The sequence below is a fragment of the Macaca thibetana genome, chromosome 2 (assembly GCF_024542745.1).
Source record: "Macaca thibetana thibetana isolate TM-01 chromosome 2, ASM2454274v1, whole genome shotgun sequence".
Lineage (NCBI taxonomy): Eukaryota > Metazoa > Chordata > Mammalia > Primates > Cercopithecidae > Macaca > Macaca thibetana.
The window spans coordinates 106,346,755-106,362,725 of NC_065579.1; the positions used below are offsets into that span (position 1 = coordinate 106,346,755).

A 15,971-nucleotide genomic window follows, 5' to 3' on the forward strand; every position below is an offset into this window, starting at 1 on the left:
ACACCATCACACGTGCTCTTGTCCATGCGTTTATTCCCATTTCTGGCACAGTGTCCGGAGTCGGCACGGCCAGGGGCAGAATCTCGCAGGAAGTGGAGCTCACAGTGTGGGCAGACAGATAATGACCAATAACGTCAGTACAAGCGCAGCTGAGGCGTTAGGGAGGACCTCCCCGAGGGGCTGAGGCCTGCACAGGAGAGCTGTTGGAGACTTGCCAAGGAGCTTTTCAGCTCTGCATCTTCACAGCCTCGGGGCGGACCCTTTTGCTCCCGCCCTATCCGGGGGCTGAAGGAGGAGGCGTACTTAGGGAATGGGACCGTCCTGAGCTCCGGGGGCAGGAGTGGCAGGCCTGTGGTGTGGGGCGGGGCGGGCCGGGCCGGTCAAGGCGGAGCCAGCCAGGAGCTCGCAGCTCACGGGGCGGCGCTGGCTGCGGCGGCCGCTGCCCGGGGGCGGGATCCTGATCTAAGCCTCCAGTAATCCCGCTGAGGCCCGAACCAGAGGCGGGCGGGGACTTCCGCGCCGACGCGGCCGCAAGCGCTGGGACGGCCCTCACTGGCGGTCTTTGGGCTCCGCCCCGACATCCGGCCCCGGACACGTGGTGGGCGGACGGGGGCGGTCCTGAGCCTGCGACCTCGCAGGACCCTAAGTCCAGGCCACAGTCAGGGGCGGGCGCTGGGAGGCGAGCGTGAACTCAGCGACAGGAGAGTGAGGTGGGGTCCCTCGGGAGGGATAGAGAGACGGGCTCCGTGGCTTGAAAGCTGGGCAATTGGGAGGCGTTGGGTTTTTTTGCTGTTGTTGTTTGAGGGATGGGGGAGTACAAGTCTGGGTTCACACCTCGCTGGGCTACTCTGAGCTGTCCTCGAACCTCTCTGAGCCTCTCGGCTTTCTCCTCTGTAAAGTGGGCATTCTGAGCACAAACTTCATGGGGCTCTTTTGGGGGATTAAATAAGGAAATGTGCTGGAAGCAGACAGCCCAGAGTTGAAACAGAATGGGTGCTCCTTACCTACCCCTGTGGGAAATCCGGGAGCCGCCGTAGGGACGGGCTGTGTGCAGGAGCGCACCGGGTCCAGGGGCTGGGAGGGGTAGTTAGCCATTCACTTTGCCCCCAGCTCACCACGCGCAGCGCCATGACCAGCAAGGGTCCCGAAGAGGAGCATCCATCAGTGACGCTCTTCCGCCAGTACCTGCGCATCCGCACCGTCCAGCCCAAGCCTGACTATGGTGAGAAGACGGTGGTTCCAGAGCCTGTGACGGGGCCTAACGGACGGGGACTGTGCTCTAAACCAGCCTCCAACACCTGTCACCCAGCTGAGCCCCCCTCTGCTGTCCAAATGGCTCCCCAACCCCTCCAGTCATCGCCTAAGTAAATAGACTGAGGCAGCCCCTCCAGGTTATGGAGGAATCCTTTCCCCAGACGCTCTGCTGCTGCCCAAGGTTACTCATGGCAGCTGGTTAAAGAAAAGCTTCACCTCACTCCCCAGGGCAGGAGTGGTGGGGGAATCCTCAGGCAGCCACAGGGGAAGGAGAAGCCCTCCAGAAGCCCACTGAGGCTGGACAAAGGCCACAGCCCTTAGGGAATCAAGCTTGGTGGTTAGGGCCTGGGAGGTGGCTCCTGCCTTTTATCCCAGCGCTTCAGGAGGTTGAGGCTGGCAGATTGCTTGGGCCCAGGAGTTCAAGACTGGCTTGGGCAACATGGCAAGACTCTGTCTCTACAGAAAAATACAAAAATTAGTCAGGAACGGAGGCACACCTGTAGTCCCAGCTACTCCGGAGGTTGAGGGGGAGGATCACTTGAGCCTGGGAAGTCGAGGTTGCAGTGGAGCCGAGATCGCACCGCTTCACTGCAGCCTTGGTGACAGAGTGAGACCTTGTCCCCCGCCCCAAAAAAAAGGAAGAAAGAAAAAAAAAAAATTGGTGACTGGGAATTCTGAACGTGGGCCCAAATTCCTCCTTTGTGATTAATCAACTGAGTCATGGTGGGTGAATCTCTTCATGTCACTGTGCCATAGTTTCCCATATTTAAGGAAGATAACACCTTCCTCCAACGCTGGACACCCCCTGGCCTTCCAGAAAGGGTCACTGAATAGCCAAAAATATCTTCTTTCTTGGGGATGGAAATGCAAGTGTCTCTGAGGGATATGGAGTGTGTTGGGGAGGCAGCAGCCCATTTCTGGGTGTGCTCCCTTCTCCGGGCTGCCTGGGCTGGTGGGAAGCTGTGAGTAGGCAGAAGCAGCCCCAGACACTCTGTGCCTCCAGGAGCTGCTGTGGCCTTCTTTGAGGAGAGAGCCCGCCAGCTGGGCCTGGGCTGTCAGAAAGTGGAGGTGAGCCTGGGGCCCTAAGCAGGGAAGGGAGGTGGGCCTGGGCACTTCCTCACCCTGCTCAGACCACCTCCCCTCCTGACCATCTCCAGGTGGCACCTGGCTATGTGGTGACCGTGTTGACCTGGCCAGGCACCAACCCTGCACTCTCCTCCATCTTGCTCAACTCCCACACGGATGTGGTGCCTGTCTTCAAGGTGTGTAAGGGCCTGGGGCGGTGGGCATTGCAGACGTGAGGGACAGACATGATGCAGACCCCAGGATCCAGCCTCAGGGAGCGCATGGTCCTGGTCCCAGTCCTGGCACTGACTTTCAACATCCTTATGACATTACACCACTCAAGCAGCCTTCGTCCAGCAACAAGATCTGGGCCAGAGTGGGGTAGGGACTAGGGGGTGGGAAGCAGGAGACAGTGATGGGGGATGGCAATCAGCTGCCTTCTTCAGCCCCCGTCTTTCCTCCCCCACCACTCCACCTGTCACTCCAACCCTATGGTGGGCTCCTAGGGAAGGGCCACTGTTGACCAGAGTGGATTAATGGCTAAATTGGAGGTTTGGGCCCCTCTTCCCATCCCTGCCCCCAGGAACATTGGAGTCACGACCCCTTTGAGGCCTTCAAGGATTCTGAGGGCTACATCTATGCCAGGGGTGCCCAAGACATGAAGTGCGTCAGCATCCAGTGAGTGTCCTCCATTCCCACTCCTCCACAATGTCCCCACTGGTCTAGTGGATTGACCCAGGACCTGGAGGGGTGATTGGAGAAACTTAAGGCCAAGGGACACCTTGACCCCTTGGACAGGAATTACTTCCATGACCATTACATCGATAGGGAGATGCAGCCCAGAGAGGAGCATGGACTTTCTGGAGTCCCTATCAGGGTAAAGTCCAGGGCACAGGACTCCAGCCTACTGGCCCTGCCTGCCGGGCCAGCCTGAGCATCTGGTGGCTCCCCCAGCACCTGGCTTATGCCCCCTCAGGTACCTGGAGGCTGTGAGGAGGCTGAAGGTGGAGGGCCACCGGTTCCCCAGAACCATCCACATGACCTTTGTGCCTGGTAGGAGTGGTTCAGATACCTCTGGGAAAGGGGAGGGTGGGGGTGAGGCAGCCTCCTCATCTCATGGCCCTGCTGCTTTTACAGATGAGGAGGTTGGGGGTCACCAAGGCATGGAGCTGTTCGTGCAGCGGCCTGAGTTCCACGCCCTGAGGGCAGGATTTGCCCTGGATGAGGGTGAGCAGGTTGGCAAGCTGATGAGCAGCCAGGCAGGGAGTAGGAGGCTGCTAGTGGGGACTGGGCTGCTCCACCCTCTGAACCCCCTTTCCCTCCTCAGGCATAGCCAACCCCAGTGATGCCTTCACTGTCTTTTATAGTGAGCGGAGTCCCTGGTGTAAGTATGAGCTTGGAGGGAGGGCTCACTCTACAGGTGGGAGGCTAGGCCAGAAAGGGCACGGTCCTATGAAGGGTTGCACAGCAAAAGTTGAGGCCTGAGAAGGCCTCGAACCCAGAGCCTCTGCCTCCCAGCTCTTTCCTATCTGAGCTTCCCTGAGGGCAAGCCCTGACTGGGCAGAAACAAGCTCTACGCTATGGGAGCGGGGACAGGACCCTGCCAGAGGAGCCTGGAATGAGGGGGAGACCTGGGTCTACCCCAGGGCGGATTGTTTCTCCAGCCCCTCATGCTGAAGACACTCCCTTCCCCCTACACCTCCCCAGGGGTGCGGGTCACCAGCACTGGGAGGCCAGGCCATGGCTCGCTCTTCATCGAGGACACAGCAGCAGAGAAGCTGGTACGTGGCACCCTGGGAGGGAGTCTGGGAGTTCAGGAGGCTCTATCCTGAGACCACTGTCCCATTTAACCTCATGTTCTCGTAGCACAAGGTTGTGAGCTCCATCCTGGCATTCCGGGAGAAGGAATGGCAGAGGTGAGGCAGCTTGGGAAGTGGTGGGGTGGCTCTGGGAGGCAGTACCACAGAGGATAGAGTCTGAGCCACCTCTTCTATCTGTTGCTGCTGCTTCCCTGTCCCCACACCACAGGCTGCAGTCAAACCCCCACCTGAAAGAGGGGGCTGTGACGTCCGTGAACCTGACTAAGCTAGAGGGTGGCGTGGCCTATAACGTGGTACCTGCCACCATGAGCGCCAGCTTTGACTTCCGTGTGGCACCGGATGTGGACTTCAAGGTGCCACCTCCACCTGGGTTTGGAGGAAGGATCCTGGGTCCTCAGTCTTGTCCTAGAGGCCTCTGGAAAGCCTGAGGGATCAGCTCATCTTCCTTCTCTTAGGCTTTTGAGGAGCAGCTGCAGAGCTGGTGCCAGGCAGCTGGCGAGGGGGTCACCTTAGAGTTTGCTCAGGTATGGACTTGGGACATGTGATGGGAGAGTGTGGGAGCTGGGGGAGACCCAAGTGTGCAACAGTGGAGTGTGTGCTTGGTGTGTCTGCATATGTCTGGGCATTTCTTTATCTATGATAGACACATTTTATTCCAACAAGCATTAGTTTGTAGATGCTACTGTGGTTGCTGGGGAATGCTGTGGGGAATAAAATTAGGCACAGTTCACGCCCCTGTATGGTGAAACAGGGAAATATAAATCAAACATTTATATGATATTACTTTTTTCTGAGAGAGTCTCACTCCGTCACCCAGGCTGCAGTGCAGTGGCACAATCTGGGCTCACCTCCGCCTCCTGGGTTCAAGCAATTCTCGTGCCTCAGCCTCCAGAGTAGCTGGGATTACAGGCACCTGCCACCACACCCAGCTAATTTTTGCATTTTTAGTAGAGACAGGGTTTCACCGTGTTGGCCAGGGTTGTCTCGAACTCCTGGCCTCCAGTGGTCCACCCACCTTGGCCTCGCAAAGTACTGGGATTACAGGCATGAGCCACTGTGCGCAGCCGTACTTTTATATAATACATGTGGTACAGAAAAGCGTGGCCCCTTGCACTCTGAAAACCTCTAACTGGAGTATCCAACTAGTCTGAGGTCTGGGGGAGCCATCTTGAGGAAGGGGCACTTGGGGTAGGATCTGAAGGATGGCCCAGGAGGTAAGTAGATGGAGGGTGGGAACATCCCAGACCTAGGACATTTGAGGGGCTGAAAGAGGATCTGTGGCCGGACTGGCCACCCAGATGTCTGGGTAGGTGAAGGAGTGGGGGTGGGGAGGTGTTCTGTGCCAGGCACAGCCCACTCTATGGGAAATAGGGCAACATGCCCAGGCCCATGTCCTGATCCTGCCATCCTTCCCGTCCCTCAGAAGTGGATGCACCCCCAAGTGACACCTACTGATGACTCAAACCCCTGGTGGGCAGCTTTTAGCCGGGTCTGCAAGGACATGTGAGCACACTGGCCAGCTCTCCTCACAGCCCAGCCCCCTGCTCCTCTCCTTCCTGCTGCCCCCTCCCTTCTCCTGCCTCTCTCCCACCTTCCCTTGCCCCTTCAATTCTTCCCTTTCTCCCTCTCCATTCATCAGGCTCTTTCTCCTATAGGAACCTCTCTCTGGAGCCTGAGATCATGCCTGCTGCCACTGACAGCCGCTTTATCCGTGCGGTGAGCCACTTGCATGGAGTGCCTGGGCAGTGGACTGGGCCTGAGGCTGCCTTTCCCTTAATGGCTCCTCCTCGCCCCTGCAGGTGGGGGTCCCAGCTCTAGGCTTCTCACCCTTGAACCGCACACCTGTGCTACTGCACGACCACGATGAACGGCTGCATGAGGCTGTGTTCCTCCGTGGGGTGGACATATATACACGCCTACTGCCTGCCCTTGCCAGTGTGCCTGCCCTGCCCAGTGAGAGCTGAGCCCTGGAACTCCTCAACCTTTGCCCCTGGGGCTTCCATCACAACCAGTGCCAAGGACCTCCTCTTCCCCCTTCCAAATAATAAAGTCTATGGACAGGGCTGTCTCTGAATTACTAACAGCAAGGCACTCGTGGAGCAAGAATTTTCCTTTCCTTGGGGACATGTTACCATCTCCATTTCACAGATGAGGAAACTGAGCCTGGCTGTGAGCACTTCCCCACTACCCCACACTGCTCCGTGCGCCTTGATACAGCACACCCATTCAGTACCATCCAGCCATGTCTGTGCCTAGCAAGAAAGGGCCACAGTTCCTATTTCAGTGGCCACCATACTTAGTTCTGACCTGTCAGGGATTCCGTTCCCATCGAAGGGGGATACTAAGGACCTCAGGAACCACTCCTATCTTCCTGGGTGTACATCTGGGATCCTAAGACAGGACCAGAATAGTACCAGCTGGGCCCCTGCCAGATGAGGGGCAGGCAGAGGGCCAATGGTGACTGCTGCCTCTTGTCAAAACCTGTACACCGTTGTATTGGCAGCAGGGGCCACAGAGGGGCAGGGGCCCTGGTAAACTAGGTCCATTCATCTTAGGGGCCTCAGCACCCTGGGTCTGTGTGTGCATAGGCCTAGGAAGTGGGTTTCCATGTCAGCCTTGCTAGGACCCCAGGCTTTACCACGAGTAAACTAGTAAACTATGGCCCCAAGAGCAGAGCCTGATCTAGTGAGATCTGCTCTATCCTGTTCTGACTTCCTTGAGCATGGGGCAGGGGAGATGGGTGGGTTGGGGTGGTTGGATTTTTTGATTCTAGTTGTAGCCAGAAGAGAAGTCCAGAGCCTGGCTGCAGACTGCAGGCTTAGTACTAACAATGACTCCTGCTCACAGTTGACAAGGAGCCAGGACTTAGACTGTTTTTTTTTTTTTTTTTTTTGAGGCGGAATCTTGCTCTGTCGCCCAGGCTGGAGTGCAGTGGCGCGACCTCGGCTCACTGCAAGCTCCTGGGTTCACGCCATTCTGCCTCAGCCTCCTAAGTAGCTGGGACTAAGGCCCCCGCCACCACACCCAGCTTACTTTTTGTATTTTTAGTAGAGATGGGGTTTCACATCTGCCTCCCGGGTTCAAGGGATTCTCCTGCCTCAGCCTCCCAAGTAGCTGGGACTACATGTCCACGCCACCACGCCTGGCTAATTTTTTTATTTTTAGTAGAGACAGGGTTTCACCAAGTTGAGCAGGATGTTTTCGATCTCTTGTCCTCAGGGGATCTGCCCGCCTCGGCCTCCCAAAGTGCTGCGTTTACAGGCGTGAGCCACCGTACCCGGCCTAGACTGGCTTACTTTACATTGAACCCGTACAGAAGTCTTGTGATGGATGCCAGGTCCCACTAGCAATGCAGAAACAGGTTTCACTGGCCAGGGGCAGTGGCTCATGCCTGTAATCCTAACACTTTGGGAGGCTGAGGCGGGCGGACTGCCTGAGCTCAGGAGTTCAAGACCCAGCATGGGCAACATGGCAAAACCCCATGTCTACCGAAAATACAAAAAAATTAGGTGTGGTGGCATGTGCCTATAGTCAGGAGGCTGATTCTAGAGAATGGTCTGAACCCAGGGGATGGAGGTTGCAGTGAGCCGAGATCACGCCACTGCATTCCAGCCTGGATGACAGAGCGAGACTCTCTCAAAAGAATAAAGACACATGTTCCACTAGCATAGTTTGCCCTAGACGACAGAGCTTGGAGGTGCATGAGTCGAGACTCAAGAACTGGAAATTTGTGCTTCCTGAGCACAAGGCAGATTCCATGTACAAGCTGGAGGCTGAAGGCAGCAGCTGGGTGTGATCTTAAGCCCAGTTGAAGCCCTGACCTGGCCTCCCCCTCAGACTGGCACTTGGTAAAGGGATCACTTTTTTCATGGCAGGAACACTTGGGACCTCACTTTGGAAGTCATCAACTTGGTGGCCTGTCTGGGCCAAACCACCTTCAGAACACAACCTGCTCCTGCTCCCTTTCAACCCCATGTCTACCTGACACGCCTTGGCAAGGGGCAGTTGGCCTCCCAGAGACTGCCAGGATTACAGTCAAGAGCTAGCAGCCCCAGCCCTGGTTGGGCAACTGAAGCCTCCTAGGGCCCCACAGGGACTGCCTAGGATCAAATGCTACCCCCACCCCTTCCCAGCTTCATTATCTTCAATATTTTCTCACCAGTGAAACAAAGATAATCATAATATCTACTTCGGAATTAGGGGATCACATGCCATGGGCTGCACCTGCTGCTGTAGCATAACAGCACCCTTTTTTGAGTTTCTACACTGTCCAAGGCTGGTTTTGAGGATTAAGTGCAGCTGGGAAGTGCCCACCTGGTGCCTTCTATAGGAAGCCTCCACAAATGCTTATTTTACTACTTGCTTCACTGACTGCTGAGGATGAAGACTTCTATGTGAAGCAGCTGACTCAGGGGCACAGCAGGGTCAGAACCAGTCATGGGAGTAAAGCAGTGCCACCACCATCTGCCTTCCTGGGTCCCTAGCTGTTGGGGAACTAACATAGCCCAGAGTAGTGGATGCTGACCAGGTGCACCGAAAGAACCCAAGTCTGGGACACCTCAGGCCAGAGTGCAGAGCTGCTCAGCGGGGCCCCTTCCCCTCCCTCGGAGTACGCGTTAAGACCTCATGAGGATGTTTATGATTTCTCCCTTTGGGCCAGGCGCACTGGCTCATGCCTGTAATCCCAGCACTTTGGGAGGCTGAGGCAGGCGGATCACGAGGTCAGGAGATCGAGACCATCCTGGCTAACATGGTGAAACCCCATCTCTACTAAAAATACAAAAACAAAATTAGCTGGGTGTGGTGGCAGGTGCCTTTAGTCCGAACCACTTGGGAGGCTGAGGCAGGAGAATGGCGTGAACTGAGGCGGCGGAGCTTGCAGTGAGGTGAGATGGCGTCACTGCAGTCCATCCTGGATGAGAGGAGACTGTCTCAAAAAAAAAAAATTACTCCCTTTGCTCGGCAACTTACACAGTCCAGCAAGCAATGTGCCCAAGCTTCCCCAAAGCCCTCAATCATTTCTCATTCATTAGGTCCTCCTCTTGCACTACACGGCCCCATCTCCTGACTCTCACCCACCCCCCACCACCCATAGACTCATGTCTTCTCCCACACCAACAGATGGAGCAACCAAACCCAGTCCCAGGATCATAGACAGAGGCTAACAAATCCTGCCTCAGGTTTATTTGTACAAATAGCACAGGAGGACCCCAGCCCCATGCAGATGGCAGCCCAGAGGTGGGGGTGGGGGGTCGCACCAGTCCTTCTGTCCTCACGTTGGCAGACAGAGATACCTACTCTGTAGCCTTTGTAGTGGCCTGGGCACCTTTGGGAGCCTGAGCTGGAATTGAAGCTGGAGCTGCAGCCTGGGCCTTGGTTTGATCCTTGGCCTTGGCCTTGGCCTTTGGCCGGCACAGCCGGAGCCCCTTGGCAATGCGAGCACGAGCACGCTTCCCAAGCTTGGGGTGGGCAATGTAGGCAAGTCGATCAAGCTTGCGGCTGACACCCTTTGGGATCTTGGGCTTAACCTCCTTGGGCTTTACGAGGGCCTTGACAGCCTCGGCACGTGCACTCATGGCCTTGGCATTGTTGGCCTGCATCTTCTTTAGGCCCTTCTTGTTGTGCTTCTTGGCAAAGCGCATGTTCCTCAGGAACTTGGGGTCCACCTGAAAAGCAGGAAAGGTATAGGTGGCAGCATGTGGGTCCCCAAGTCTCTCACTGATGCCTCTCTCCATAGGGGTACCCAGTATTCTAAAGACAGCATCAAGTCAACCTCAAATGTGGAAATACCCAACCTCTTGAAACTATTTCCAGAAAAAGGGTACCACCACCCCAGGGAGCCGATACTCCACCTGGGTAATGCTGTACAGACCTCCTTCAAGAACAAAATTACAAGCCGCTTTGCTGCCCTGTCTGCCAAGGTTGCGGGGTTTCAACTTCCTACAGCAAGGGTTCCACCAAGTTTCTTCCTGACATCCCCTCAGGGACACCCCCGCTCCCATCTTTAGAAGAAGGTGTCAATTAAATACCAAGTCTGGTCCAAAAGACTTATAGCCGAGGCAGAATATGGGGAAACCGAGGCACAGAGTTTGTGATTTTTTTTTTTTTTTTTGAGACGGAGTCTTGCTCAGACGCCCAGGCTGGAGTGTGGTGGCGCGATCTCGGCTCACTGCAAGCTCCGCCTCCCGGGTTCATGCAATTCTCCTGCCTCAGCCTCCCAAGTAGCTGGGACTACAGGCGTCCGCCACCACGCCCAGCTAATTTTTTGGTTATTTTTAGTAGAGACAGGGTTTCACCGAGTAAGCCAGGATGGTCTCAATCTCCTGACCTCGTGATCCACCCGTCTCAGCCTCCCAAAGTACTGGGATTACAGGCGTGAGCCACCATGCCCGGCCAGAGTTTGTGATTTACTCCACAGAACACAGAGAAAAAGGGGAGGAACAGACTGGGGACACGCTCAGCCGTCCCCTAGACCCTCCCGCCTTCTTGGCTAATTCTTAGAACTCCCTGACACAGGAAGAGAAGCTGACCCCAAGTACAGCACTGGGTCAGATCGAGGTCATAAGGCTGGTCAGTGTGGGAATGTGCCCTGAACACACTCAGACAAGGCCACTCCTTACTCTAAGTGCCACTGCCAAGCAAGGGAGATGGCCAGGAGCAGGTTACGCCCTGACCAGAGGGTTACACTTCAGGCTGGGGAAGACCAAGGAAAGCTTTATTATGGGTCTGGTAGGGTAGAAAAAGGAATTGCAGGCTTTGGCTAGGCCAGTTAGGCTCTGCTCAGGCAGAAGCCAAAGTAAGAGAAAAACTACATGAAAGGCCTTGACTGTGCACCTGGAACCAAGAAAAGACACTTCCACGTGATTCAGTGCACTCACCCCCTTAAGAGATTCGTATCTTTGTGATCGGGGTTTCTTGATACCATTTCTGTGCCATTTTCGGGCTGTGGGAGAAAAAAGGGAATTAAGCCAACAAAGAACTTTCCTCTGATAAAGACCACCCAACATCACAGCTGGCAAGTCTGGGAGAACCAACGCTTCCTACAGCAGCTACGCTTGAGATATGGGAAACCCTTGCTACTAAATGCAAAACACTGTGTATCTCAAGTGGATCTCTAAACCTATAACCCTAAAGTTATTACTGGGTGAAATCAATCAGCCTCAGGCCCACAATGGAAACGTGCCCCTTCATCCCTGCCCCAGTTTGCCTGAACCAGTCCTAGCCAAGGTCTGGGATGTAGACAGGGCCGGAAAAACTTACACTGGTTGTGTGTGGTGTGGTTCTTGGACTTGGCCATGTCTGCACCTAGAAGACAAAAGTGGAGATCAGGGTTAGGGGCTCTCCAGGCTGGGCCACCTCTGCCCCCCCGGCCCCCGCCCGACCCATCCGGTGGAACGTGAGACCAGAAGCCAGAAACGAGCCTGCAGACAGAAGATGTGCAGCCTCCACCAGTCTCGACTTACTCTGCACGACCCGACGCCAGTCCCCGACTCCCAAACCCACGTAATGATGCCCTGAAATCAACTCCTTACCCCCGGAAAGCTGCGTTCCCCAATAAAGTGGCTTTCCCTGCCATTCCCCTCTTAGGACCTAGAAACACCATTCCCACCCCGCAGCCTTCGCTCCCCACAGACACACAGTCGGTCACCCGTCCTCTCCGCAGCCTGCGCCCCGCCGCCGCTCGTAAGTCGCGGATGGCATCGGATGCCGCGCGGCCAACACTTACCTTTAGCCGCGGCTCCCGAAGCGCCTAGAACCGGAAGAGAAAGGGGCTGCGGTGCAGCACGGGAAATAGGGTCAATAACGCCGGAAAGTACTACTGGAAAGGCTTCCCTCCGCTCCGGGAAGAAAAGTTCCGAGGCCCGGAAGAACCAAGCCGGACGTGGAGGCAGTGCTACGAGCTTGCCTCCGCCCCCTTCAGGCTACCTCTTCACCTCTCTGTTTCTCCAGGACCTGGCTCTTAAGTCTTATTCAAGATCCTGAAAGAGAAAGAAGTCCTTCAGGGATCGATGTTAGGCAAGGAGATCTGTGTTCATTTTTTTTTTTTTTTTTTTTGAGACGGAGTTTCGCTCTTCCACCCAGGCTAGAGTTCAATGGCACGATCTCGGCCCACCGCAACCTCCGCCTTCTACTGCACCTGGCCGATCTGTGTTCCTAAAAGCACCCCTGTAGTTCCAGCACTTTGGGAGGCCGAGATGGGCGGATCATGAGGTCAGGAGTTCGAGACCAGCCTGGCCAACATGGTGAAACCCCCATCTCTACTAAAAATACAAAAAAAAAAAAAAAAAAAATTAGCCGGGCGTGGTGGCACGCGCCTGTAATCCCAGCTACTCTGGAGGCTGAGGCAGGAGAATTGCTTGAATCTGGGAGGTGGAGGTTGTAGTGAACCAAGATTGCGCCATTGCACTCCAGCCTGGGCTTCAGGGCCTGACTCTGTCTCAAAACAACAACAACGACAACAACAAAACACACCTCTTTCGTGGAGAAGGAGCAGAGGGGAGGAAGGAGAGAGGGCCTGAGGGAGGACAGTGGGAATGCAGAGGAGTGGACAAGGAAAGAGTAGACTGGACTTGGGACACAGAAGATGAGGGAGAAGAAGGAGGCAAGGATAGCCCCTGTGTCTTTGGCTTGACAACTGGGTGAATGGTGGGGCTGTTTACAGAGATGGAAGATTGAGTGGGGAGCAGGGGCTTTGTTTTGTTTTGAGGGGGAATGATGAGCCAGATATTTTTGTTGGATGCATTAAATGTGAGATGCCTGTTGGACATCAGAATTGAGTAAGCACTGCCTCTAACAACTCTGTTGCCCTCTCCACCTCTTCCCCCTATAGTTCATTTTCCACACAGCAGTGGGGCTTGGGGACTTGTTTTAAGATACAAATCAGATCCTGTCCCTTAAATCTGCAAGGACATCCCCTTGCATTGAAGATCAATTCTTTACCCCACTTGACCCTGACAACCGCTCTTTTTCATTTATTTCTCTCCAAACCCATGGCCTTTCTTTTGTGCCACGCACAGATGTGTATTCTGCCTCAGGACCTTTGGACTTGCTATCCCGGCCACCTGGACTGCTCTTCTCCCTGCTTTTTGGATGGTGTGCTCTTTCCTATAGAGGCCTCCCTGGACTCCACTATCTAAAATAGAGAACCTCTGCCTCATCTCATCAGTTATTCTGTGTCCTCTCATGGTTTGCTTTCTTTTCTTTTCCTCTTCTTTCTCTTTTTTTTTCTTTTTCTTTTTTTTTTTTTTTTTTTTTAGACGGAGTCTCACTCTGTCGCCCAGGCTGGAGTGCAGTGGTGCGATCTCGGCTCACTGCAACCTCTGCCTCCTGGGTTCAAGCGATTCTCCTGCCTCAGCCTCCCGAGTAGCTGGGATTACGGGCGCACACCACCACGCCCAGCTAATTTTTATTTTTATTTTTTTTAAAGAATTATTTTTAGTAGAGACAGGTTTTCACCATGTTGGCCAGGCTGATGTTGAACTCCTGACCTCAGGTGATCCGCCCACCTCGGCCTCCCAAAGTGCTGGGATTACAGGCATGAGCCACCGCACCCGGCCATGGTTTGCTTTCTTTATAGAACTTTCCCATACTCTAATTGCATTGTTTACTTACTTGTGTATGTATCCATTATCATAGGAGCCCTGAGTTTGGGACTGGTTTGATCACCTTTTCCCACTGCCTAACTCAGCACAGTGTAGATAGAGCAAGAGCTTAATAAACACATGCCCAGTGAACATTCCTGAACAAGCCGGGTTCATGGAGTGACAGACGCATACTGCAGAAGTTTGGGGAGTGAAGGGGAAAGAAGGTTGTGGAGGCAGGACATATGGATGACTCCTTACCGAAGCATTCCTGAGAAAGGGGAGAGATATCTGGCAGGTGTGAGTTGGGAGAATGAAAAGCAGGCTTATATACTGATGGATGACCTGGTGCCAAGAAAGAAACAGCAGAGCCCAGAGGAGAGTGTCTCTGCAGGAACAAAGTCCTTGTGGGGTGCTGAGCACAGGTGGAGAACCTGGTGGGCAGAGGTAGGGACTGCAGGAGGTGGGGGTGGTGTGATGCCTGACAGCAAGTCAAGTCTTCAGCTCAGGAAGTGGAAGCGGTAGCTCTGGAGACTGGGACAGGGAAGAGGAGGTCTGACTGCCACACGCTTGAGAAAGAGAAGCCAGGGTAGAGGCTGACAACAGGGGCTGCAATGACTTTATTTATTTACTTTTATTTTATTTATTTATTTTATTTATTTTGAGACAGAGTTTTGCTCTCATTGCCCAGGCCGGAGTACAATGGTGCGATGTTGGCTCACTGCAACCTCCACCTCCTGGGTTCAAGCGATTCTATTGCCTCAGCCTCCTGAGTAGCTGGGATTACAGGCACCTGCCACCATGCCCGGCTAATTTTTGCATTTTTAGTAGAGACGAGGTTTTACCATGTTGGCCATGCTGATCTCAAACTCCTGACCTCAGGTGATCCACACTCCTCAGCCTCCCAAAGTGCTGGGATTACGGGGGTGGGCCTGTAATCCATGCCCAGCCTGTGATGACTTTAAAAGAACCAGGCTGCCCTGCTATTCCAGGCCTTCCAGCTGGGGAGTGACTCCCACAGCTCCTAAAAAGTGAGTAGTGACTTGGTTTAGCTAGACTGTTAGGACAGAGGCAGAAAAAGCAGTGAGCAAAAAGTCACGGTCTGATGGGGGAGGCAGATTCAGTGATGGACGATGGCCATGCAGTACCACTGGGGCTGTGTTAGGGATTGGCCCAGAGTGAAATCCCAGCTATTAGGCAAGGGGGAGTCGGTGACAAGAATGAGGAACTTTGGCTGTGACTTGACCTGTTCAGGAGCCAAAGGGGGCCATGACCTGGAGCCACTGACCTGTCATGCTTTTCTTTTCTTTTTCTTTTTTTTGAGATGGAGTTTTCTTCTTGTTGCCCAGGCTAGAGTGCAGTGACCCAATCTCAGTTCACTGCAACCTCTGCCTCCCGGGTTTAAGCGATTCTCCTGGCTCAGCCTCCTGAGTAGGTGGGATTACACGCGCCTGCCATCACACCTGGCTAATTTTTGTATTTTTAGTAGAGATGGGGTTTCACCATGTTGGTCAGGCTGGTCTCGAACTCCTAACCTCAAGTGAGCCACCATGCCCAGCCCCTGTCATGCTTTTCAAAGTGGGATGGATGATAGGGCCATCCATGTCTATAAAGATAGTATTCTTTCTAGGAATAGTTTTCTTTATTTCTCCTTTCTTTCCTTTCTTCCTCCCTTCCTCCCTCCCTTCCTTCTTTTTCTTCCTCCCTCCCTTTTTCACTCCTTCTCCCTTTCATAAATGGAAACTTACACTATATGAACTCTTCTGTAACCTGATTTTATGCATTTAATCATAAGTTGTGAACATCTTTCTCTGCTCATGAAAATCTTTTGTAATCCTAATCTAGTTTACATATTTTGAAACATTATTTTGAGAAGAAGTCAATAAATATCACCAGATGTCAAAGGAGTCTCTGGCACACACATACAAAAAGGCAAATAACTTAACCTTTCCTCGAGGGTTGACACACTCTCACCCTTCATGAATGAGTGGTTCTTGCCTCATCTCAAATCTGCCTGGAGGCCGGGGTCCATTTGCCTCCTCCATGGAGTAGCCTTGGGCAGAGCCACTATCTGGACCCAGCAAAGCATCAGCCAGGTGTCTCTCAAATGCCTTGGGCACAAGGCAGAGAAAGATGTGAGCCTGGGTGACAAGATAGGGCTGGATAGGGCTGGATGTGATCAGCCCAACCCATGTGACCTGCAAGGGTGTTGTCCAGGCCTTGTCCAGACCCATCACCCAGTTCAAAGCCC

General features: G+C 54.0%; 3 protein-coding genes across 6 annotated transcripts in view; 1 reads left to right on the top strand and 2 right to left on the bottom strand.

The window, feature by feature from the left end:
* LOC126948694 (aminoacylase-1) overlaps positions 1–6,222 on the top strand; it is a 107,517-nt gene extending 101,295 nt beyond the window's left edge. Inside the window, exons 2-16 of one of the 2 annotated variants that reach the window (XM_050780929.1) lie at positions 656–710; positions 1,111–1,222; positions 2,258–2,322; positions 2,412–2,516; positions 2,903–2,997; positions 3,296–3,372; positions 3,457–3,546; positions 3,647–3,703; positions 4,027–4,100; positions 4,186–4,235; positions 4,348–4,492; positions 4,595–4,663; positions 5,563–5,642; positions 5,795–5,855; positions 5,939–6,222. In XM_050780929.1, coding sequence (XP_050636886.1) covers positions 1,129–1,222; positions 2,258–2,322; positions 2,412–2,516; positions 2,903–2,997; positions 3,296–3,372; positions 3,457–3,546; positions 3,647–3,703; positions 4,027–4,100; positions 4,186–4,235; positions 4,348–4,492; positions 4,595–4,663; positions 5,563–5,642; positions 5,795–5,855; positions 5,939–6,103 — 1,227 coding nt within the window. In that variant the 5' untranslated portion in view covers positions 656–710; positions 1,111–1,128 and the 3' untranslated portion in view covers positions 6,104–6,222. The remainder of the gene's footprint in view (positions 1–655; positions 711–1,110; positions 1,223–2,257; positions 2,323–2,411; positions 2,517–2,902; positions 2,998–3,295; positions 3,373–3,456; positions 3,547–3,646; positions 3,704–4,026; positions 4,101–4,185; positions 4,236–4,347; positions 4,493–4,594; positions 4,664–5,562; positions 5,643–5,794; positions 5,856–5,938) is intronic. The other variant, XM_050780928.1, reaches the window with a different exon arrangement.
* RRP9 (ribosomal RNA processing 9, U3 small nucleolar RNA binding protein) overlaps positions 1–15,971 on the bottom strand; it is a 157,030-nt gene that overhangs the window by 63,705 nt on the left and 77,354 nt on the right. The window lies entirely within an intron of this gene.
* RPL29 (ribosomal protein L29) overlaps positions 9,309–15,971 on the bottom strand; it is a 344,283-nt gene continuing 337,620 nt past the window's right edge. Inside the window, exons 2-5 of one of the 3 annotated variants that reach the window (XM_050781001.1) lie at positions 11,778–11,875; positions 11,400–11,444; positions 11,018–11,082; positions 9,309–9,805 (exon numbers count right to left, since the gene is read on the bottom strand). In XM_050781001.1, coding sequence (XP_050636958.1) covers positions 9,434–9,805; positions 11,018–11,082; positions 11,400–11,436 — 474 coding nt within the window. In that variant the 5' untranslated portion in view covers positions 11,437–11,444; positions 11,778–11,875 and the 3' untranslated portion in view covers positions 9,309–9,433. Of the gene's footprint in view, positions 9,806–11,017; positions 11,083–11,399; positions 11,445–11,777; positions 11,876–15,971 lie in introns of those variants that run through there. The other 2 variants (XM_050781000.1, XM_050781002.1) reach the window with 2 other exon arrangements.